This window comes from Notamacropus eugenii, chromosome 2 (assembly GCF_028372415.1).
Source record: "Notamacropus eugenii isolate mMacEug1 chromosome 2, mMacEug1.pri_v2, whole genome shotgun sequence".
Taxonomy (NCBI): Eukaryota; Metazoa; Chordata; class Mammalia; order Diprotodontia; family Macropodidae; genus Notamacropus; species Notamacropus eugenii.
In genome coordinates this window covers 307,448,785-307,471,782 of record NC_092873.1, presented here as the reverse complement: position 1 = coordinate 307,471,782, position 22,998 = coordinate 307,448,785, and the positions used below count along the sequence as shown (strand labels likewise).

The 22,998-nt window shown below is 43.0% G+C and overlaps 1 protein-coding gene across 2 annotated transcripts; it reads right to left on the bottom strand.

Moving 5' to 3' along the window:
- On the bottom strand, nt 1–22,726 carry HEATR9 (HEAT repeat containing 9). 2 transcript variants are annotated; one of them, XM_072644904.1, is made up of 16 exons: nt 22,441–22,726; nt 11,005–11,162; nt 10,569–10,618; nt 8,971–9,107; nt 8,407–8,506; nt 8,188–8,244; nt 7,867–7,923; nt 7,469–7,526; nt 7,008–7,138; nt 5,852–6,040; nt 4,805–4,897; nt 4,461–4,580; nt 4,285–4,358; nt 2,636–2,687; nt 2,002–2,088; nt 1–569 (listed from the first exon to the last, which is right to left on the bottom strand). In XM_072644904.1, the coding sequence occupies exons 1-16, from the start codon at nt 22,512–22,514 to the stop codon at nt 168–170; spliced, it is 1,839 nt and encodes a 612-aa protein (XP_072501005.1). In that variant the 5' UTR covers nt 22,515–22,726; the 3' UTR covers nt 1–167. The 2 variants fall into 2 exon arrangements, with proteins under 2 accessions (XP_072501005.1, XP_072501006.1); XM_072644905.1 differs by lacking the exon at nt 5,852–6,040.
- Nucleotides 22,727–22,998: the final 272 nt, after the last annotated feature.

Below are 22,998 nucleotides of genomic sequence, written 5' to 3'. Positions count from 1 at the left end.
TCAGCATTCATTATTTATTAACTAATTAATGAGACAGAGGCTCAGAAATCTGCTGCCACAGAGGAAATGGAGGCTGTTTGTCCAGAGGAGAGAAAACAGAGGTGTGTGTGTGGGGGAAGAGTAAATTTAATGTTGAAGGGGAATTATTAGGACAGACTTGACTTGACTCAATGGGAAGCAAGGTTCTTGAGGTGCTGTCTGATGACTCGAGAGTCCCAGGTTATCTTGGATTCCTTGGGAAGGGAGTGATCCTTTTCCTCAAAGAGTGTGATACAGGGTGGGTAATGGGAGGCTAAAGCGATGCCTTTGATAGGAACATCAAAGATGGACCTTCCTTGTTCAGCCATGACCCTCCTAGGCCTAATGGCCTTTCTAGGGATCAAGGGGGCCAGGTCTCCAACCAGAGATTTCTTTTGTTGCTGGAGGTCTCTCCTCTTCTTTTGAAGCTTCAAAGTCTGGATTCTTTCCCTTTCCTTCCTGGACCCTTCCTCCACCAGGAGTGTCCAGTCTTGAAGCTTTGCCCAGACCCAGGGATCTTTCTTGAATAGAGTAATGAATATTTTTTCCAGCTGTTAAAAAAGATAATGGGACCCAGGGGCTGGCTCTCTCCAGGCACAGACTCTTTCTGGTTTGGAGTGGAGAAGGAGTAAGTGCTAAGAACAGTATGGACCATTCTCAGGCAGCCAGGTCAAAGAGTCTTTGCTCCTCTCTCCTTCTCAGCCCTCAAAGAGCTGGGGTGTGGAACACAGAGAAGGAGGGTAGACAATGAAGCACCAGGAAGTGGTAGGAGCCCTACACCAGAACTCAAGTTTAACTATGACATTAATGATCAGGATGACCTTGGGCAAGTCATTCCACCTGTTTGTGCCTCAGTTTCCCTACATGTGAATAAGGTTGAACTAGACGACCTTCAACCAGTTTTATAATTGTAATAGCAATAATCATAATAAAGACAGCAAAAACCTCAACATATATTTGTTTTAAGGTTTTACAAAGCACTTTACATATATTACCTCATTTGAGCCTCACAACCACTCTAAGAGGGAAGTGCTATTATTATACCCATTTCACAGATGAAGAAACTGAGTCTGAGAGCAGTTAAATGACCTCAGGAGCACACAGGTAGTAAATGTCTTAGGCACTATTCAAAATCAAATCTTCCTGACTTCCAGTCAAGCTCTTTCCACCAAGCCACCTAGCTACCTCAATTCAGCAACATTTTATCAATCACCTACTTTGTGCCAAACATTTTGATGGATGTCAGAGAAATATTGACAAAAAAGGAAATCAATTCCCATCCTCAAGGGGCTTATACCCTTCTATATTCTATCTGTTGGTCACTCATTCTATGTAGGACCTTACACTTTACCCCATGAGAGATACATGACTAGACAAGTGTCTGTGTGTAGACATGTGACCTACATGTGTGAATCATGAAAGTACCAGTATAAAATGATACCCCCTAAGTACCATTTTGCAGGATATATATTATAAGGACTTTAGAAGTTCAGAGGGAGAGATCATTTCTGACTGTGGTGATAAGGGGAGGCTTTGACATTTGAGCTTGACTTTGAGCCAAGGATATACATTATAAGGACTTTAGAAGTTCAGAGGGAGAGATCATTTCTGACTGTGGTGAAAAAGGGAGGCTTTGACATTTTAGCTTGACTTTGAGTCCTTTAAATAGGGAGAGAGTAGTAGGGAAGGAATTGCATGGAGCATGGATCATGACTATAGAACCATGAAGCATAGACAATAGTCTAACTGGAAGGTTGGGAAAGAGATAGGTCTGGCTTAAATGAAAGGATTGTTTAGGGGAGTTGTGGAAAACTAAGATTTCGTGGGAAGTTGGGGTTGAGCTCTTGAATGCCAGACTGTGGAATGTAGATTTCACCCAGCAGGTGTTGGGGAGCCTTTTGGCAGCAGTAGGGATGATAGGCATAGGGTGAGGGAGTATGGACCAGAAACAGAAGGTGGGGGTACAGGAAAAGGACCACTCACCTCTTTCCTCACCAATAGATTTGTTTCCAGGTCTAGCATGTCCATGAGGAAATAGAACATGCGTGAGCTGCAGATGCCCAAAACACCCTGGTGGGAGGGAAGGGTAAAAGATCCTAGGTATCTGGCCCTGGGAAGTGATACTAAGTATGTTCTTTCGATGCCCTCCCCGCACCCAACCACTTCTCTGGGTCTTCTAGGGGTGATACAGAGGAAACCCACTGAAGTTCAAGGTGACATTGCTGAACTTCCCTGCTAATCTCATGGTATGCTGTTCTGGGTTGTGCAGCTGGAGTCAAGTTTCATGGTCTATGGCCCTTTCACTACTCCTTGCCTTACTCAGACTTAGGCCACACAACCTGGTGCCTGAGCCAAGTCTTCCATATCTGGGCCATCAGGAATGGGTACTCCATCACTATAGGTGCACATCAGTGTTGTGTACTCTCCTTCCCTTCTTTCCTCTCCAGCTTATCTCGATCCACCATGCCTTCCCTTCCTCTCTTTTTCCCTTCCCTCTCGTCACCAAACTGGTGAGGACTTATGGGTGGAGTGCACAACACATGTAGGTGCCTAATAAATGCTGCTGACTGATGGACAATAGGGGTAGGAAGCAGGAAATCAATTTAGTTGGCCTTACAATTGATATGACGGCCTCATGACGTACCAAGGCACTGGGATCATTAAGCTGCCTGTGTAGAAGGGAATAGAGGAGGGGGTCACTGGGAGAGGAAATGAAGCAAGAGGAGGAGAACTGGTCCTTCATTAACCAGTGCTCCCCTTGCCCAAGTACTGGTATGTCCGAACTACGACTGGCACATGGTAATCACTTAATAGGTACTTTTTGGCTGACCGACTTTATACCCGTTCCTCCCAGGCCAAAGAGAAAGTGTTGGGGAAATGATTATGGGATGATGAACTCTTAGCTGTTCTCCTAAGTGTGGTGGAGAATAATCCCAGCTATACAATTTATTACCAAAATAGGCATAATAAATGGGTCTGTGGACTGAATGGGGAGTCCATTGGCCCCTTTATTAGAACTGTTTTGCTAACGAGTCTTATTATCTACCACGTAAGAAAGGTCAAGACAATGCCTGGGATTTGAGAAGTCTTCTATTTGATAGATACTAATCACCCCAGAACTCTCAGCTCCAGCTCCTGCTTCCCCTAATATTGTGCCTCTGTGTCTTGACTTCCTTCTGTCATCCTGTTTTCACCTTCACTCCACATATCTCAAATGAGATATTTGTAAAAAGTACATATCATAGTGCCTGACACATAGGAGGCACTATATAAATGCTCATTTCCTCTCCTCTTTCTCCACTCTAATTTCCATCACTTCCATTGTATTCCCCTACTTCTCATCCCATTTCCCACTTTTCTCACCCTGATCCATTCTCTCTGTCCCACCTCCACTCAGTTCTTTAAACTTGCTCATATTCCCAATTGAATCCCATCATCTTATTGTCCCCGCTTCTCATCTGATCCCCTCATCCCATCTCCCACTTTTCCAGCTCATCCCATTCCTCCTTGCCCATCTGATCTCCTACTTTTCATCTCATCCCTTATCTCATGACATGAGCCCTTATCAACAAACCCTCTCTTCCATTCTTCATTCCATCCCACACTCCTCATCTCATTGCCTCTCCATCTCGTGATCCCACTACTTTAATACACCCTCTGGCTCTATCCCACTCTACCTACTCTGCTATACAATAGCATATTTAAAGCTAAAAGGGATCTTTGAGGCCACTGAATCCAATTTCCTCATTTAAGGTTGGAAACTGAGGCCCAAAGAAGATACAAGTGAATTGTCCAGAGTTATGCAGCTCGTAAATGTCTGAGGAAGGATAGGAACCCAAGTCTTCTGGATTTTTTGTCCCCTTCACCCTCTGCTCTCTCTGGGGAGACACTCATGAAGACCATACCTCCTCCCTTCTCCCTTTGGGACAGTCCCCTTCCAGTATCCATTACTTTATTCCTCATCCTCCAATCTCCCACCCTATTCCATCCTCCCTTTATTCCAGCCCTACCCTCAATCTTATCCACCGCCCTCTTCCCTTGTATCCCAGGATACCCAGATGAGGGAAAGGATATCTCCCTGAAGCCAACTTTCCCACTCTCCCCTGGGGTGAAGAAAGCAAGAGATTAGCTTCTGGTCTTACTAACGTAGCCCTCCACCTCCCAGTAGCAGCCAGGGCTCCCTCCCGCCTAGAGTGGATGGTACTTGAGGCCCAATGAAGGTCTTTCTTCCCTCCACCCCCTGCTCTTAGTTCCCAAGTTCCTCACGACTCCACGATGTTCAGCATCATAGGTTTCATTTTCAGCGCCTCCACAATTTCTGCCACAGTTTCTCTCACTTCCTGGGTGTCAGGAGAGATGGGGGTAAGAAGGGAGATGGTGGCATGACAGGAAAGATTGACAAGGAGAGAGATAAGAGGAAGAAAGAGAAGAAGGGAACTCACTTGTAAGGGATCATCATGAACCTTCAACCTGAGTAGCTCAAAAATATCATTCTCCATCCCTAAATTCCGAATCTTCTCTAGCCCAAAAATCTTAAGCAGTTTGATGGCTTCTATCCTGTGCTAAAGATAGGAGAGAAATGGAGGGAAATGTGTGGGATGGGCATGGATTTGGGATCTCATGGATTTGGGGTTTGTTAGAAGGGGCAATAAATTCCCTGGATAAGATATGGGGAAAAGGGAAGAATGGGTTCCTATAGATTCTCTCTCCTCCCTCCCACCCCATCACCCTTGCCGTGCCTAGTCTCAAAGGGGATGCAGTGGCTCTCTAGTCCTAAAGGGCTCACCTTGGCCACATAGGACGTCAGTATTTGCTCCATGGCAGCCTGGAGGACAGGCAGGGTATGTACATTCATTAGTTTCACTAGCACCACCAATGCCTAGGATGGTTAAAAGATTAAGGGAGAATGGGAAACAGAGTGGGGTGAACCCAGGAGGCTTGGGGAAGTGATTTGGGAAAACAGGTGGAAGATGGAAAGAAGAATCTGGGGGACCTTAGCCAAGACATATCAGAGACAGATGGAGTTGGGAATGGTGGGACAAAACCAAGAAGGCTCGGGAGCCAAAGGTCAGAGACAGAGGAGAGGAAAGGAGAAGTGCAAAGCATTGTGTGATTCAGAAGTGGAAGGTACCTCAGGGATCCTCTTGGTCAATGCTCCCTCCTCTCGTATACCAGCTCCAACACATACATAGTTGGTGGATAAGAAAACAGGACTAGAGAGGCTTAATAATGACTTGCCCAAGGCTCCACAGGGAAGTAAATATCAGAACTGGAATTCAGAGCCAGTTTGTCTGACTCCAAATCCAGTATGCTCTTTCCAGTACCAAGGCTGCCTTCTTTGGAGGTGGAGCAAAACTGGGTGATGAATCAAGGTGGGGTGGGGTGGTTATTAAAGGAGGAAGGGGGGCAGTGAGCAATCCTTAATCTCAGGGGCTTCTCAGTGTGAACACACACACTGACACACTAAATACACACACATCAGACACGGCTTCTCTGATGTTCCAATCAACTCAAAAATGGGAAAACCTAGAGCTCACTTAGCTCCTTGCCCTGGTCTCTTGGATCACTGCCCCATTTCCTTTCTCCTTCGTTATCTTCCCCATTAGACTGTCAGTTCTTTGAGGGTAGAGACTATCTTTTGTCTTTCTTTGTATTCTTAGCATAGTGCCCGACACACAGTAGGTGCTTAAAAAATGTTTACTGACTGATTTCCCATTGAAGGACACAGCCAGAACTGGCCAGGGCTTGTGTGGGCCTTCTTGGACAAAGGAAGGGTGACCTTGGCAGGGATGGAAGATTCCCCAGCCCGGACTCCCTGCCTGCAGCCCCACACCTTCATCTTTCTCTTCCTTTCTCCTTGGGTCAGGCACTGTAGCAGAAACTCACGGGCTATGGGATTTTCAGAGTCAAGGAAGCTCAGGCACAGAGCTGCTTCCAGGGCCACGTTGTCCAAAGGGCTCTTCCCCTTCACCAGCAGCTTCAGGACCCTGATCAGTGCGCTCTTGGCCCCTATAGGCTCCCGCTGGGTAGAGTATGCACGTCAATGAGAAAGTACTTTCCTGCTAGATGCCAGACCGCTACTATCGGTTGACCTAGTGCTCCCTTACTCTGCATTTATCTCAACCCACATACAATCTTCTCCGGATTCCTCTGCACTTTTATGCAAACACCTTGATAAAGTATTCATATGTCGTCTCACTCAAGTACTGAGTCATCTGTGGTTAGACCAAGAACTATCTGCAAACAAGGACTGTATCTCTGTGGTTAGACCAAGAACTACCTGCAAACAAGGACTGTATCTCTCCAACTACCTGGGAATTTCAGTTCGATGAATATTTATTAAGTATTCCTAGTATCTCCCTGGGGCTGGGGAGTGGGGCAGGGAGACAGAATACTTAGAACACTACTTCTCTGCCCTTATCCAGCTTCCAAACTAAGATTTGAGTGAGATGGTCCAGTTTTCAGAGCATTGGGCTTGAATTCAGGAAGAACTAAGTTCAAATCCAACCTCAGACAATTATTAGCTATGTGGCCCTGGGTAAGTCACTTAACCACTGTCTGCCTCAGTTTCTTCAACTATATAATGAAGACAATAACAGCACCTACTTCCCAGGGTTGTTGTGAGGATCAAATGAGATATTTGTAAAGAGCACTTAGTACACAAATAGGAATTTAATAAAGGCTTCTTCCCTTTCTAGAACAGGTACTGTCTTCTGTCTTTTGTGTTTACTCACAGTAACTCTCAAGAAATGCTTGTTAATTTATGGATGAATCCAGAAGCCAGACCCCCACCCCTACTCTGCATGGATGTGACCCCTTCATTGTTTTCTAGATTATATTCTCACTGCCATCTACCTTACTCTCTACCCCCCCTGAGATTGCCTTTTCCCTATTCTCTGGTTTCTACCAACTGCTTTATTCTCCCCCCCTACTTCCTGCCCCACCTTGCACCTAGTGAATTTTGTCTCACCCTCCCCTTCCCCAATTACTTTGTGTTTGGCGATCGTGATCCAGGCATTGAGGGCCATATGAAGTCCCATCAGGGTGTCCATCCTCCGACTAAGGGAGCATCCCTTTAGATGTTCAATGAGAGACAGGATCACATGTTTATGTAGGCAGCCTAGACAGGAGAGACTTTAAATAAGAGACAGAACTCAGGGGAATATTGTCACCCATGGCACAGTAAAGGTCCCTTCCCTCCACTCTATTTATCCCGTTTAGGCACTCATTGGAACCACAGTCTCAGCTGCTCTCCCTCACAATTTACCTCATCTGCAAAATGGGTGTAACAATAGCACCTACCTTCCAGGGTTGTGGAATGATAATATGTGTAAAGTGCACTATGTAAAGAATGTTCTTAAAGTGCTCTCATAGTTCTGGGCAAATGTTAGCTATTATTATAATCTTACACCTCTCCCCACCTTCCCTCATGGAAAGAGGACCTACTCACCTAGAATAGCAAGGGTTCTGCTGGATTCATACCTCACTCTCTCAGGACCTACCTGGGCCTGTTAGGAGTTAGGGAGTTGGGAGTCAGCAGCCTCCCTTACTCCTTTGTCCCCTGGTATTTTCCCACCCACTCAAGGGAGTAAAGCAACAGGAACAAGACACTTGTTTATGTCTCCTCACCCTATACTGTGGGCTCCTGAAAAGCTGTTTCTGACTCCCTACTTCATTCTGATTGACCTAAGGAGCCTGGGATCCCTTCTCCCTCTTGCTTCCCCACCCAGGGTGGCCCATGCTTGTGATCAGTTCCAAACTTGTCACTATGTCAGAAGGGTCTATATGACCCCCTTCCTCTATGCTGTTTTTCTTGCAGTCCGAGGCTGATTTTCCTCTTCAACTCACCGAGACCCAGAGTGCTTCTATGATAAACTTCTTCCTGATCCTCAGTTTACCCAAGGCCTGGAGAGTCCACAGAAAAGTTTGGGCCTCAGTCCTCACCAAGATGGCGAATGCTTCACCATGGTCTCTCATGACCCATGTAAGGATGGTGGCTGGAGGTGGAGGGGTGGAGGGGAAAAGCAAACAAAGGAGGGATGTGTTTTTGGGGTTTGGTGGGGAAGTTAGGGAGAAGGTCGATCCATGATTATTTTGGACACAACTGGGATTTAGAATTTGAATTTTCCCCACCCCCAACTCTACTGACCTCTACCAGTATCCTCTCACCTGAGCTGCATAGACCTGTTCAGCCTCCACGGGAGAACTCAGGCTGTGAGTGAGATCCTGTCAACCCAAGGAGACAGAAAGGAACTCAGAGGGTGAGGAGTGTCATGAGGTCTGAGAGACATATTCACAGGGCTACTCTCCACAGACCCAGGAAAAGAGTTGGGGAATGTGTGGAACTCCTTTGCAGTCCCTAGCCCTCCTATCAGGCTTGCTACTCACCTTTAGCCTCTTCCATTTCATGGGATTTATAAAGCATTCCCTAGCCATGTGAGTCTTTTCTGTTGAGAATTTTACTCTCTTCTTTCGAACGTTACAGGACCTGGCTGGGCAAAGGGGATGGCTAGTTTTGCCTCCCTTTCTGCAGTCCCCCTTGCCGTGCCTATGTTCCAAAAATCATGACCCCTCTTCACCCCCTTTCCCCAGTGACCTTATTCCATGAGAGGTCAGGGAAACAATCATGGGGGGAAAGACTCAAAGTGAATTCTCTTCTAAGAGTTAGAGAGTTGGTTGAATTTAGCCTGGAGTCTGACTCTTCCTTGACATTATTCATTATCCTAGTGGTTATTTCTGTTCATGGTGGGCTGGATGGCTTAGAATGACCATTTTCCCAATTAGCCTGTTTACCCGTGTGATCTCCTCCCTCTTGTGCTGCAGTTGTGGACTTACACATCTCCCAGAGGGGAGAAGGCAGGATCAGATGGCATAGTTGACCCCTTTCTATACCCACTGCCTTGCCCAAACCCTTGATTAGGGATACTGTGCCTGTTTCATCAATTGTCTTACTCCCAGTCCCTGTGTGGAATCTTTTCTGGTCCCATGAAGATATCTGGGTATCTCATTACTTGGCTGGAGTTCTTGGGATTCCAGGGGGTTGACTTTCTCCATATGAAGGGGCTTGGTGGGAGTATTGCTGACACCACCTGGTGGGTATATGTATATTAATTATAACCCAGTAGCTAGCATTTATATAACACTTTAAGGATGGCAAAGCCCTTTACGTATATTATCTCATTTCAGTCCAATCCAACAAATATTTATCAAGTGCCTACTATGTGCCTGGCACTGTGCCCATAATAACTCTGGGAGGTTTGATTCTCACAATAGCCCTGGGAGGTGGGTGCTATTACCCATGATTTTATAGATGAAGAAACTGAAGCTGAGAAAGGGGTCCCCAGGGTCATGTAAGAAGTGTCTAAGGCAAGATTCAAAGTCAGGTCTTTCTGACTTCTGCCCATTGCACCACCTGGCACTTTCCTGAATTAAGAGGTAGGTAGTGCAGTTTTACTAACTCCTTATGGTCTAAGTGACCTACCTAAGGTCACACAGCTATTAAGGGACAGAAACAGGACCCATAACATGTGATTCCCTTGCATAAGGCTTCCTGTTAGGATAGTCAGGCTAGGGAGAAAATTGAGGTGTTTTTCCCTCTCTCAGGCTGCTTACCCAGGGTCTAGGTAGGGAAGCAGGCTCAATTTCCTCAGATGTAGGATCTCAAAGCATTTTGTCAGCCATCATGTAGTAAATGATAAGGGGTAGTTGTGTCTCTTCTTTACCTATGCTTGAGCCTTTAATGTACTAGTCTTGTCTTCTAGTGATCTCAAAGCACCATGAAAGGGCTTATGATTTCATAGAATACCAGTATTTCAGAGTAGAAAAGGTCCTGAGATGTGATCAAAGTCAACTCCTACACAATTTAGAATCTTCTGGTCTTAGCCTGATGACCTCCGGGGTCCCTTCTACTTGAGATGACTTCAGTTATTCAGAAGTTCTTTTTTTTCATCAAGCTTAATTAACTCTGTTACTTCCCCCAATGCTCTTAGCTCTGCCTTCTGGCCCCAATCACAAGTCATTGAGCATTTATTAAGCACCTTCAATGTGCCAAGCAATGTACTAAGGACAAGATTAATATTTCTCTCAGTATTTCAAGAACTTGAAATTAAGCTTTTTATCCCATTGAGTCTCCTCAAGGTTAAACATTACCATTTTCTTCCAGCAGAATGTAAACTCCTTCAGAGCAAGAAGTTTTATTTTTGTCTTTGTATTTTCAGAATCCAGCACAATGCCTTGCAAATGGTAGAAATTTAATAAATACTCATTGAACTTTCATTAACTGATCTTTACATGGCAGAATGGGGAAAGGTCAATGGGGTTGAGGAGAGAGAAAGACAGAGAAGGAAGATGGGGATTGGACAGACAAACCTAGCATCCAGTTGAATGACTATTGGCTAATGGAGGCCCTTCCCTCCCACAACCAACTGTAAACCTCCAGAAGAGGCTCTGGGCTCTGGGCAGACTGTGAACATTCCTGTCTCTTCAGAGCCAGGACTCTGGATATGAGACATAGATTCAGCCCTACAGAGAAGCAGAATCCAGGTTCATACCTGGTGGCGGGAAGGTATTCTGTGGCTGTAATCAGCATCATTGTGTTGAGCTGTAGAGGCAAGAGGAGGAAAGAGGCATGATGGGGAGGAAACCCAAGGGAGAGCTACTGTGCCAAGGAGAGAGGGATGACTCCCATGCAAATTGAGGAACAGAAGAGACAAGCCTGGCCTCACATATTAGAGGGGGTAGGTGGGGACAGTTAAGGAGTGAGAGTGGAGATGGGAACAAACCATCCTGAGGTCAGGTATCAGGCAGCAGAAGGTGGCCTGGGGAAATAGAATCTCTTCTCTCAGTAGTGTTGAACTTGTACCGGGCTTGTAGCGTCTTCCCTTCTCACCTCTCCCTCCCCAGCTCAGAAGTTTGGGCATGGCTATGAATCTTTTCTTTCGCAAGTTTCATTCCCCAATCCTTGGAGTTGACTGGTCCATGGCTTACTTTTGCTCTTTTCTATATCTTCCTGAGTTTTCCACTTGAGTTCAGGTATACCGATGGATAGCCGGGGTAACTTCTCCATGTGTGTCTTTGAACGATGCACATCTCCTGTCTCTGAAGCCATGAGAAAGAACGTGCAGATGGGATGGCACCAGTGTGTCCTAGGAAAGAGGTGGCAGAAGATGATGGAAAATGGTGAGTGTCAGATATCCTCAAGGGAACTATGGGAAACTACTCGAGGAGGAGGTGGCCAGGAGAATCCATGGTTGAAACCGATCCTAGTAGGGAAACATTAAGGTTACTGAATTCTGGATGGAGAATCTTCAGGATGCTGAGCAACAGGCCCTGCTATGGGTAAACAGAAGCTCTAGGATTCTTTGCCCCAGGCTCAGTCCTTAACCCTGTATCACTCTTCTGCCCTTAGGAGATGAAATATTCTTCATCTCAAAAATAGGGTCCCTTTTAACTTGCTATATATTCTGGTATAGCATAAGCTGAAGGGCAGGAGGAAAGAGACAAAGAGAAAGAGACAGAGAGATGGAGACAGAGAGACAGAGAGAGAGAGAAATAGAGAAAGAGCAAGAGAGACAGAGAGAGTGAGTTAGAGAGGGTCAGAAAGAGACAGAGAGTGAGAGAGATGGAGATAAAGGCAGAAGAGGAGAGGGGAGAGAGAGAGAGAGAGAGAGAGAGAGAGAGAGAGAGAGAGAGAGAGAGAGAGAGAGAGAGAGAGAGAGAGAGAGAGAAAGAGAGAGAACATGGCTAAATAATCCTCAGCCAAGGGGTCTTGGTTCTTTGCAAACTCCAGTAAACTTCCCTAGGACAAAGGAATCAGGGTAGATCCTGCCCTAAAAGTCTCAATATTGGTAGAATCCTAGAGAAGAAAAAATTCAGGGGATGCGAATTCAATTTAGGAAGCCACCTTCCCACATATGGTAGTGAGTAAGGGAGAGGGAGCACTCTTGACTGATACTCCCCTCTCAATAGCTCAGCTTTTTCCAACTCCAAACCCTGTGCTCTCTCAACTGCTTTACCTAGCTGCCTAGCTGTTGGGGACAAGGAAAGAGAAGAAAAGCGTATAAGAGGGAGAGTAGAGTTGGGGAAGGAAGAGTCACAAGCAAGGCTTTATCTTTGAAGGGTGGATCATAAAGGAAAAATTAGAGTGGTAAAAGAACCAGAGATTGGGAGGAGAAGTGGGAGGGAAGTAACAGATTATTTCAGTGACAGATTTTTGTTGTTATTTAGCTTTTACAAAGGGATATTTATTTTGAATATAGAAAGTAAACAAGTGTAAACACTCCCCCCCAACACCTTGGGTGGGGGACACAATTTATTCTATTTCACTTTAATTTCTGGGCAGATCGGTCTGAAGTTTACATCCAAATGAGGCACTGTTATTAGATGAACTCTTGTCTCAGTAATTTCTGGGCTGGATGCTGAAATTCAGACCACTCTTCTCTTCTCATCTCTAGACTTCGAAGTTGGACTGGATGGCCACAAATCTGAACGTGGACTATTCTCAGATCTCTTAGTGGCTCACTCTTCTGACTTTTCAAAACTCAAGGTCATAACCTCTAATGTCCTTCACTTAAAATGAAAGAACCTGTGGAGACTAAATGATTGAAGTGATTGGTCCGTCAAAGATCAAGAACACACATAATTACATTAAAGAAAGTGACAATGAGAAAACACCAAAACTTTTGGGATGTGACCAAAGCAGTCTTTAGGGGACAGTTTATATCTCTAAATATTTTCATCAACAAAAGAAAGAATAAATACATTGGATCTGTATCTAAAAATAAAAAAAAAAACCCAACTAAGCATAAGAATCAGGGCAGCTAGGTGGCATAGTACATAGAGCTCTGGGTCTGTTACTGAGTTCAGATCTGATCTTGAACACTTACTCACTGTGTGACTGTGGGAAAGTCACTTAACCCTGTTTGCCTCAGTTTCCTTATCTGTCAAATGAGCTAAAGAAAGAAATGGCAAACCATTCCAGTATCTTTGCAAAGAAAACCTGAAATAGAATCACAAAGTGCAAACATGACTTAGACTAAATGAAGCAAAATATAAAAACGGTAATTCTGAAAATCAAAGAAGACATAGAATTGGAAACAGAAAACTCATTGAAATGATAATTAAAACCAGGAATTGGTCTTTTGAAGAAAAAAAACACCCTGCAACTATTAGAATAGATAAACTATTAGATAACCTGTTAAAAAAAAGAGAAAACCAAATTGTTAAAATAAAAAATAAAAGGGAATTCATAACAAATGAAAATGAGGCAAACAATTAGAAAATATTTTTCTTAATCACATGCCTTATAAAACTCATAAATGAAATGGATAGTTACAAACATATGAAGTATCTAGGCTAACATAATAAGAAATGGATAACAATCCAATCTCAGAAAAAAGTAATTGACCAGTAGTCTTAAAGGAACTTCTAACGAAAAAATAATAAGACCAGATGAATTTCCAAGTGAATTCTATCAACCATTTAAAAAATAATTCACTTAAGCATCATATATATTATTTGTAAAAATGAGAAAGGACTGTGCCAAACTCCCTCTATAAGACAAAAATGGTCCTAGTAACTACACCTAAGAGGGAAAATGAGGCAGCTAGGTGACTCATGGACTCATGGATAGAGCACTGGGTCTGGACTCAGGATAAGTTCAAATTCAGCCTCAGACATTACCAGCTGTGTGACCCTGGGCAAGTCACTTCATCTCCTTTTGCCTTAATCCACTGGAGAAGGAAATGATAAACCACATCAGTATCTTTGCCAAGAAAACCCCATGGACAGTGTATGGCACAGGTTCACAAAGAGTTGGACATGACTGAATGACAAAACAAAGAGGGATAATGTAGAGAAAAAAAGTTATAGCTATATTTTGAGTGAATATTGAGACAAATATAGAGTAGTAGCAAGGAGGCTACAATCACATATTTAAAGCACTCTACACTATGCCTGTCAGATTTTTATCAGGAATGCAGGATTGGCTTAGTACTGAAAAACCCTAATAGTCCATATTAATAAAAAAATCAAAGAAGTTACATGTAATATAAATAGACACAGAGGGGGCTTTGGACAAAATACAATATTTCTTTATGTAAAAAAAGTAAAAGGAATAAATGGACTCATACTGAATACTGTTATCTAAATAGCATCTTTGAACAAAGGTAGAGGGGATTCTTCTCAGGCATGGGTTAGACTGCATGGCTTCTGAAATGCTTTCCAACTCTGAGAGTCTATGAGGTTCAGCATGCTCTCAGGAAGGAATGACCAGCATATAGTAAGTATGCATTGTCAGGATCTAGTATCTCAGACTGAAGTGAGGGACCCAGTAGGGTACCCTCAACTTCAGCAAAGTCTGTGAGTTAATAGGGAACAGACTTAATGCCGCCAGATTCACAGCTCAACACACACTTAGGTCCATCATCGAAGCTGCCATTTGTTTACAAATAAAATCAATAAGCTCTGTCCCTCCCTCCATGCCCTTTTTTTGACCTTTTAGAAATGGATGGGCAGAGCAGGGAGGCAGTTTCACACCAAGACAACCTTTATAACCATTAGAGTCATTGAAAAAATGGGATGAATTGATGGAAAATGCTGTCCACATCTGGAGAAAGAATTACGGAGTCTGAACGCAAATCGAAGCAGACTATTTGCTCTCTCTTTTGTTTTGTTTTTTCTTTCTTATGGTTCATTCCATCTGTTATAATTCTTATTTACAACATATCGAGAAAATATGCTTAATAGGAATGTGTATGTAGAGCCTATATCAGATTGCATGCCATCTTGGGGAGGGGGGAGGGAAGAGAAAGGGAGAAAATTTAAAATTCAAAAGCTTGTGGAACTGAAAGTTGTAAACTGAAAATAAATAAATAAAATATATATATTTTTTAAAATGGGATGGATTGCCTTAGGAGGTAGTGAGTTGCCCTTCACTGGAGATCTTCAAGTGGAAACTAAATGATCATTTGTTGGGGACCTTAAATCAATCAACCAAAAAGCATTTATTAATCACTTGCCATGTGCTTAGACACTGTGCTTGATGCTGGGGGATAGGATAGGAACTGGACCTGTGATTTCACTGGTATGGGGAACTCCCGGGCGAGGGAACACCCTCTACCAACAAAGGGCTACACCTTTTCTGTAACTTAGAGAGTTGCCTAGGGCACTGAGAAGTTAAATGATTTGCCTAGAGTCACAGTGTGTCTCAGAGGTGAAAAATGAATCCAGATCTTCCTGGCTTCAAGGACAGCTCTCTAGAAACTGTGGGAAGTCATTCTCTAGTAAAAGACATCCTTATTCAGATGCTACTTGGTCTCCAGGATCAATCCCTTCCAACTTCATGATTCCATAATCTCATTATCACTCCCTATTGACAGGGCAACCTAAGTGAAATCATGATGCCATAAGAGCCTGGCTGGGGAAGATAGAAGCAGTGGTTGTTACATCTTACCATTAGATGGCAGGAAGTTATGTGTTAGGAACACATAGATTGGTAGGAAGAGTTGGACAGTTGGGTGAAGACATGAATGCCATATATATATATGCACAAAGAAATGAACTGTGAGTATCATAGTACAGTCCAACTTCCTTGGCAGATTGGTATTCAATTAAAAATAAAAGAAATGGGTTGGATCATCACAAACAATGAGCCTGGTCCTAAGCAGATACAGGTCACTGGTTCAGTAGTAATCATGGATGGATCATGAGTTTATACCCTTAAAAACTGAAAGAAACACCATAGTCCAACCCACTTGATTAACAGAGGAGGAAACTGAGGCCCAGAGAATCAGTTATTCAGTCAACAAATATTTGTTAAGGGTTACTTATGTCGTGACAGCTATGCTAAGTACTCTGTGTTCGTCCTTCATTGCCAAAGAAGACCATACCATCAGAGGCATGACTTGCACTTGACTTTTTTTTGAGTGAGGGAGGGCTGTGCAGGTCACCAGCTTCACTTCTCCTCCAGAGTCATCTGAATCCAGTGACCAGATATTCATCAGGATGACTGGAGATGACCCAGGATGAGGCAATTGGGGTTAAGTGACTTGCCCAAGGTCACACAGCTAGTGAGTGTCAAGTGTCTGAGGTGAAATTTGAACTCAGGTCCTCCTGACTCCTGCACTGGTGCTCTATCCACTGCACCACCTAGCTGCCCAATGCTAAGCACTGGGGATACAAAGAAAGGCAAAAATCCAGATAAGTTAAGGGGCTTGCCCAGGGTCACCCACTCACCAGAGGTAAGAGGTAAGCAGAGGTAAGACTAGGGCATAGGTCCAGTGGTTCTTTCTTATGGATGCTTAGGATATACAAGCCAGGTCTAAGAGTTAAGCAGAAAAGCCAGGAATGTGACTGAGATGAGCTGAAAAAACAGATGCAATCTATGATCAAGTCCTGGGGAAACAGATCAATTATTCATGAAGTTCCAAGAACGTGGGAAAGTAATTCACACAAATATAGGTTTTACAATATGTCTCTTATTTAATGATGAGTTGGTTTACGATGGCTACGTTATTATTTGTCTTTTAAAACATGAGAGTGCCAACGAGAACTCTTGCTTGCTTACAGAACTTATTTCTGAACTGAATTGTTAATTTTAACCCCTATATATCTTGTAGTCTTCAGTTTTGAGTTATATTCTGGAGGTGATCTGTGGATTCTATCAACTGGTATTTTATTTATGTGTTCAGAAGTTCTGAGAAGTTCTCTCATTATTTCCTGCATTATTAGTGTTAAGGTTTTTTGTCCTGTACCTTTGATCCTTAATATATTTTCATACATCCTATAATCCATATTGGTTTGCGTGCATGGTAAGCTTATTTTCTTCTTTTAATGTTATTTATTTTTTTACTTCTCTTTTTTTAGATTGTCCTTCACTTCACTATATTTGGATTCTTTTTTTTGGTTCTTTGGTGAGACTTGTCACTGAAGATCTGAATTTTTCTATTCTTTCCATAATTTTTGCTGTGTGGGCCATAACTCAGAATTCTCATTTCTCTTTTGAAACACTCAGTAACAGCATGTTGTTGTTCCATATTTTCCTCATATTCCACAGGGTCCTCTATCTCATCAGGTATTGGATCATTTTTTGTTTTTAAAAAATATTCATAGATGTCTGAACTTGTTTACTACATCATGGAGGCCATATTTCCTTCAGCTAATGTTTTTCCTGTTGATTTATTTGTTTCTATTCAAAGTCTTTGAGTTTTTCTTCTTGAGCAATTTCTTTTCTTCTTCTTTGATAATTTCAGTCTTACCCGCCTCCCCCTATTTTCCCTTTGCTCACTTTCTGACTCCCTTCCTTCTGATAATGGTTTCCTTGTGATCTGGATTTCAAAGATTTTCAGGCTCCTCCCACAGTGAGTAATTCATAGCTATCTAGCCTAGGTCTCTGCCCCAAGTGACTTTCGGGAGGTCAGAACTGGTCCCATCTGGAAACTATGCTTTCCCCTTCAAGCTTAGTAGAGTGTTTCCACAGCCTTTCCTGTCCCAGTGTTCTGTTCTCCCTCTGTTCCTCAGTTCTCTGGCAGGCCTGGTAGGCTTTTGCCCTTTAAGGTTATGACCATATTGGCTATCTGTTACAGCTGAGCAAAGTTCTGCAACCCAGAACTGGGATCTGTCCCCGTGTCACTGGAAAGAAGGGAAACTGAGGTATGGGGCTGGGTTTTATGGTAGACCTGTGTTGAATCCTCGAGTTTGATAGTGCAGTCTTATTGCCACAGTAATATGGGAGGTAGGGTCAGTGAGTTGCATTCATGAGCTTTGGGTTTTTTAAAAAAACCTTTTGGGTTCTGGGTGTCCTAGACCATAGAGACAGCTGAAGTTGTTTTGTCTCTGGCTCGTAATTTGTTCTGGAGAGATTGGAGAGATCATGGAGATCAGAAAAAAATGTTTAATTTTCCATTTTGATGCTCACATGACCCAGAAAATGCCAATGAAAACTAAAACCACTTATCTGTCCTTCTAACATGACTTCCTATCCCTGAAGCTTCAGTTTGGTGGGGGTAAAGTGAGAAGAGACCAAGAACCAAAAGTAGTGGGTGGTATTTCCCAAATACCTGGTTTGATCTTCTGTATTATAATCCTTCCAGTGGATAAGACACAGGACATTCCCTTCTTGGTTTCTAGAGTCTTGTTCATGGCCTTATCCATGAATTCTTCCTTCCTTTCACCCTGGTCTGGTGGTGAAAGAGGGGCTGGAAGTTGTAGTGTTAAGATCTAGTTATGTGTAATAGATTAAGCATTGGTGAAAAATACCATGGATGTGCAACAAGTCAGCAACATTTATTAAGCACTTTTTATGAGAGTTAAAGAAGCAGCTTAACTGCTTAACTGGCATAGAGGATAGAACACTAGTTTTGGTATCTTCCTGAATTCAAATCTAGCCTCAGACACTTACTAGCTGTAAGACCCTGGGCAAGTCACTTAACCCTGCTTGCCTTAGTTTCTCATCTGTCAAATGAGCTGGAGAAGGAAATGGCAAATCACTCCATTATCTTTTCTAAGAAAACCCCAGTATGGGGTTGGGAAGATTCAGACATGACTGAAGCAAATGAACAATGAGAATTTGAGGGTTAAGACTATAGATTTCACAATCTAGGGTAACAGTGAGATTGTGATGGAGTAATACTCCAGTTTCTTCCAAGGTTGATCAGAGCAGAGATTCCAGGTTAAGGGTCTATATCTGATTGCCTAACTGCAGGATCTCCTCAATGGTCTGATGCCAGTGGACTGCCTGTTTGTATTTGACCTTTAACTTATTGCTATGTGACCTTGAGTTTTTCTGGGTGGCCTACAGCTCTCTGAAGTTTTCATCCGTTATGGGGACTGGAGTCTGTGATTTGGGGATTGGGAAGATCTGAGGGGGTAGAAATAATTTCATTTAGTAGAAAACATTCTGCCTGGATGAGAAGATCAACCTAGAACTTGGAGGTTTATAGTTGCACGATTGCCTTCATTTTGATGGAATGAGATATAACTATAAAATATAACCTGAGGGTCTGTGCTTGAGGCATTCATTCTGATGAGCTCAGAGAGCTCATTCTGGTAAACTGTGGTGAAGTGAATTTATATTTGTTAGGTGAGCAAACTGCATTCTCAAAGCAAGGAATGACCTAGTTGCTATATGAGAAACAGGGTCTGATAGATTATGGAGTTGAAATGTAATGAGATTATAGGTTTAGAGCTGGAAGGGAATTTAGAAGGCTTTTATCTAATCCACCCCACTCCACTCCTTGACCATTTTATAGGTCAAGAAACTGAGGTCAAGAGAGGTGGAATTACTTACTCAAGGTCACCCAGAGAGTTAAGTAGCAAACTTGAGAGTTCTACCTGAGTCTTTTATCTCCAAATTCAGTGTTCTTTTTGTTCTAATTAGAACACTGGGAGATTAAAGCTGAAAGGGATTTCAGAATTCACCGAGTCCAATCACTTTACTTTACAGAGGAAACCCTAAGGTGTAAAGTCATTTGCTCAAGATTACATAATTAGGATGCAACAGGTTCAAGATTCAAACCTATATCCTGACTCCAAGATTCTAATTCCATCTTCTTTCTACTGATTCTGCTTTCCTGATTCATCTCTGGCTATTATCAAGGGAGGCATAAAACTGGGGAGAAGTCTACTCATCAAATATGTATACCACCATCCTACTAGAAGACTGATCAAAGTGGGATTCCTTATAGTAGGTGAGGTCCCTTTGATGCTCCTGTTATGGTTGGCATTGTGCTAGTTGTGTCAAACTTTGAAGAACTGGAGAACCTCCTAAATGAGATCATTGTAGTTCAGACTCAACACAATGGATTGTGGATGCTTATTGTTCAGATTATACTATGTGAGAAGTTGTTGTCCTTCGTTCTCAAAATGATATCACTATGTTAGAGTCAAGTTTCAACGTGTCTGACTGTGGCTGATCAGGTCAATATGAGCTCGGAATGTTCTACTACAGGTCAGGCACAAGTAGTCCTATGCAATTGGATGGATGATGGCAGGACTGGTCCCTCAGTACGTATGTCACTGGGTGTGGTTGATGAATTGGGCCTGGAATTAAATAAGAGGAAGAGAGTAGGTCAGATTGCCTTTGGAAAGTTGTACAATGCTTTTAATGACTCCTCTCTGGAAAAAAAGTTCATCTTTTTATTTAAATTAAACAATAATAATCTTCTGGAGCTGCTTTATGGCTGTTTGTTACAGAACGAAGAATAAAACTGAGGGTCTTACATGGTGGGCATTCAAGCTACCAATATAGTATTGTGTAAGAATGGTATCATGATATGTGACCAGAAAAGAAGGTAGGGTTGTCATAAAGTGAGATCAAAAGGAAGATGGATGAAATATCCACTGCTGTCCATTAAGTATCAAGAGGTCTAGGGGCAGTCCCCAGCTTGTTGGGTGGAAGACTTACAGGATAACATGTGCAGTAATTTCACATGATCAGAAGGCATGAATTGGTTTTGAGCTGCACCACTGGAGGGAGTACCTATACTGATGAGACCAGAAGTCTTTTGTCATGTTAAAATAAGACTATCACTCCTGGATTTTGGCACTCATGAAAGAGGGCTCCCATAAACTGCTGCAACATAGTGAGGGTTATTATGTGGACCAAAGGCCATCATGATATGTCCATATTGTACATACTGGATCTGAAATTCAGTCTTCAATTTGTCTCCCTCCCAGATCTGGACCATATTTTAAGTGTCTTTCAGGTCCAGTTTTGTAAAGACGGTAGCGTGATGTAACTGGTTCAGCAAGTCTGAAAGCTCTGGGAGTGAGAATTGGTCTTGGGTATTGATTATAGTGAACATTGTGTCATCATGGCACAGGTGAAGCTTGGTCTTCTTCTTTCCATTAATAGCACTGTGATCTACACAGTGGTGGGGGCCACAGATAGCTAGATTGATCTTTGAGGCGAAATGATGTTGAGGAAATCCTAGAGGGCAAAGTTTTCCCATTTTGTCAGCCTTTGTAGCACTGAATATATTCCCCAAATTCTCATAATTGCCTTTCCTATTTAGAGCACAACCCCCACCTCCTCCCTACCAGTAGCCTAGATTCTGCCTCAATGTACCTAGACTCTGAGAGCTGGGCTTTTATCTTATCTTGCCAGGGTCTGGTCTTCCATATGATTTCCTGCTCCTTTTACTCCACACTGCCATATATGTACTTCTCTCTCTCCAGTGTCCCTTCACATGTTTTCCCTCACTAGAAAGAAAGATTCTTGAATTTAGGTCTTTTCTTGTTTTCCTGTATTTGTATCTACAATGAAGTACAGTAGGAAGGAATATATTATCTAGAATATAGTAAATAATTGATAACTACTCTATTGGTCAATTGATCTCCCATCTCTCTATCTTATGTATATGCATATATATATGTCTATCATTATTGAGAAGTCCAAGACTTTCCTTGGTCAGGGAGTAGCGGCTAGATGTAAAATGGAGTGGACTAGGGAAATGCTGGGTATAACAGAAGGGTCAGAGGTCTATCCTAGGGGACTTTGTACAATTTCAAGGTTGTGGAAGGCCAGCTAGCATACCCCTAAGACTACAGAGAATGAAGGGGACTGAGTCATGTTCAGTTCTTGACCAGGCATTCTAAGGATCTTGTTTTTTCATTCCTGAATAATCTGGAGGCAACCACCAAGACTTTTTCCTGAAGCTTGCAGTGAGATTCAGGAGTTCAAGGTCCACAGGCCAAATGGATGCTCAGTTGCCTACATGTTGAAGGATGGGTACTAGAGAAGGGTGGTCTTCCTACTGTAGAACCTAGCCAATCCCATGCTTCTGATCCCTCCTTTTTTTTTCCATGTCTCTTAGACAAATCCTTGGCTAGTAGGCTGGAATATAGACATACAAACTTCTGTGTTTGCTTTGCTTGACTCAGATAGGGCCAGGCCCCTATAACCAAATGGAGCTCCTTGAGTAGTATAGTCAGGTACAAGGAGAGGCAGGAAGGTGGGGACAGTGAATGATCCAGTTCTGACCATGAGTGGAGGAGGAACCCTCAATTCAGAGACATTGCTAGACCTGGATATCCTGAAAGGATAGCTCCAAGTCTCTTCATGAAACAATTGCTTATGGTTGACTTCTTCCTCACCAGATCATGCTAAATTGCTGGAATGGAGCTTATATGGTGTAGTACTGAACATTGTCCCTGTCTCTGCTGTCTGATTTTCCAACTGGCACTTTTTTTCTTCCCCAAGGGGGGGTGCTGTTGAAGGCTTATCAGAATGCCTTTGAGAATTAAGAAGTTTCCTGTAGGTCCCAGTAGGGCCTGCAATCTATATGGAGTGGTCTGATGAAGCTCCAATTTAGGAGGCAATCTACCTTCTAGTTAGTTAAGGATTTCTGGGAGTTGTAGACTCATGGATAGCAAGATCTAGAGAAAGGAAGCCTGGGTGTGGGCAGAGAGAGAGTTTTTGCTCACCTGACACACTTCTCTGATGACTGATGAAGAGTTAGCAACTCTCCATACTTGCTTATAGAGAGATTGATTCCCATTAGTTAAAATAACCATTGAAGCTAGGGTGACAGATAGAATTTTCCTTCGTCACTTGACAGTTACCCTTGTAGAGTGGTGTTCTCCAGTTGCAGGGCTTCATTGATGGAATGGTGTGTGTGGGTCTTTCCATGCCCTTGTATGTTGTTGGATGCTTTTGGACACTGTGTGGGAATGGGATGTAGCTTGCCCATGTTCTGTGGTGGTTATTGGGTGATTCGAGAACAAGGAAGGAATTCTGGAAGCCAAGGACTGTCCAATGCTATGAAGAATCCAGAGTTGCCATGGAGAACAATTGAGATGGGAGACTGCTATGACACCATGAGTTGAAAAGTTTTCAGAAAGAACTAGAGGGTGTGGTCCCAACATATAGAATCTTAGTTGGGAGGAACCTTGATATCCATCTGGCTAAACCCATGCCTAACCAAGAACTCCCCACTCCAACAATCACCAGCAACTGGTCATCCATCCTTTGCATGGATATCT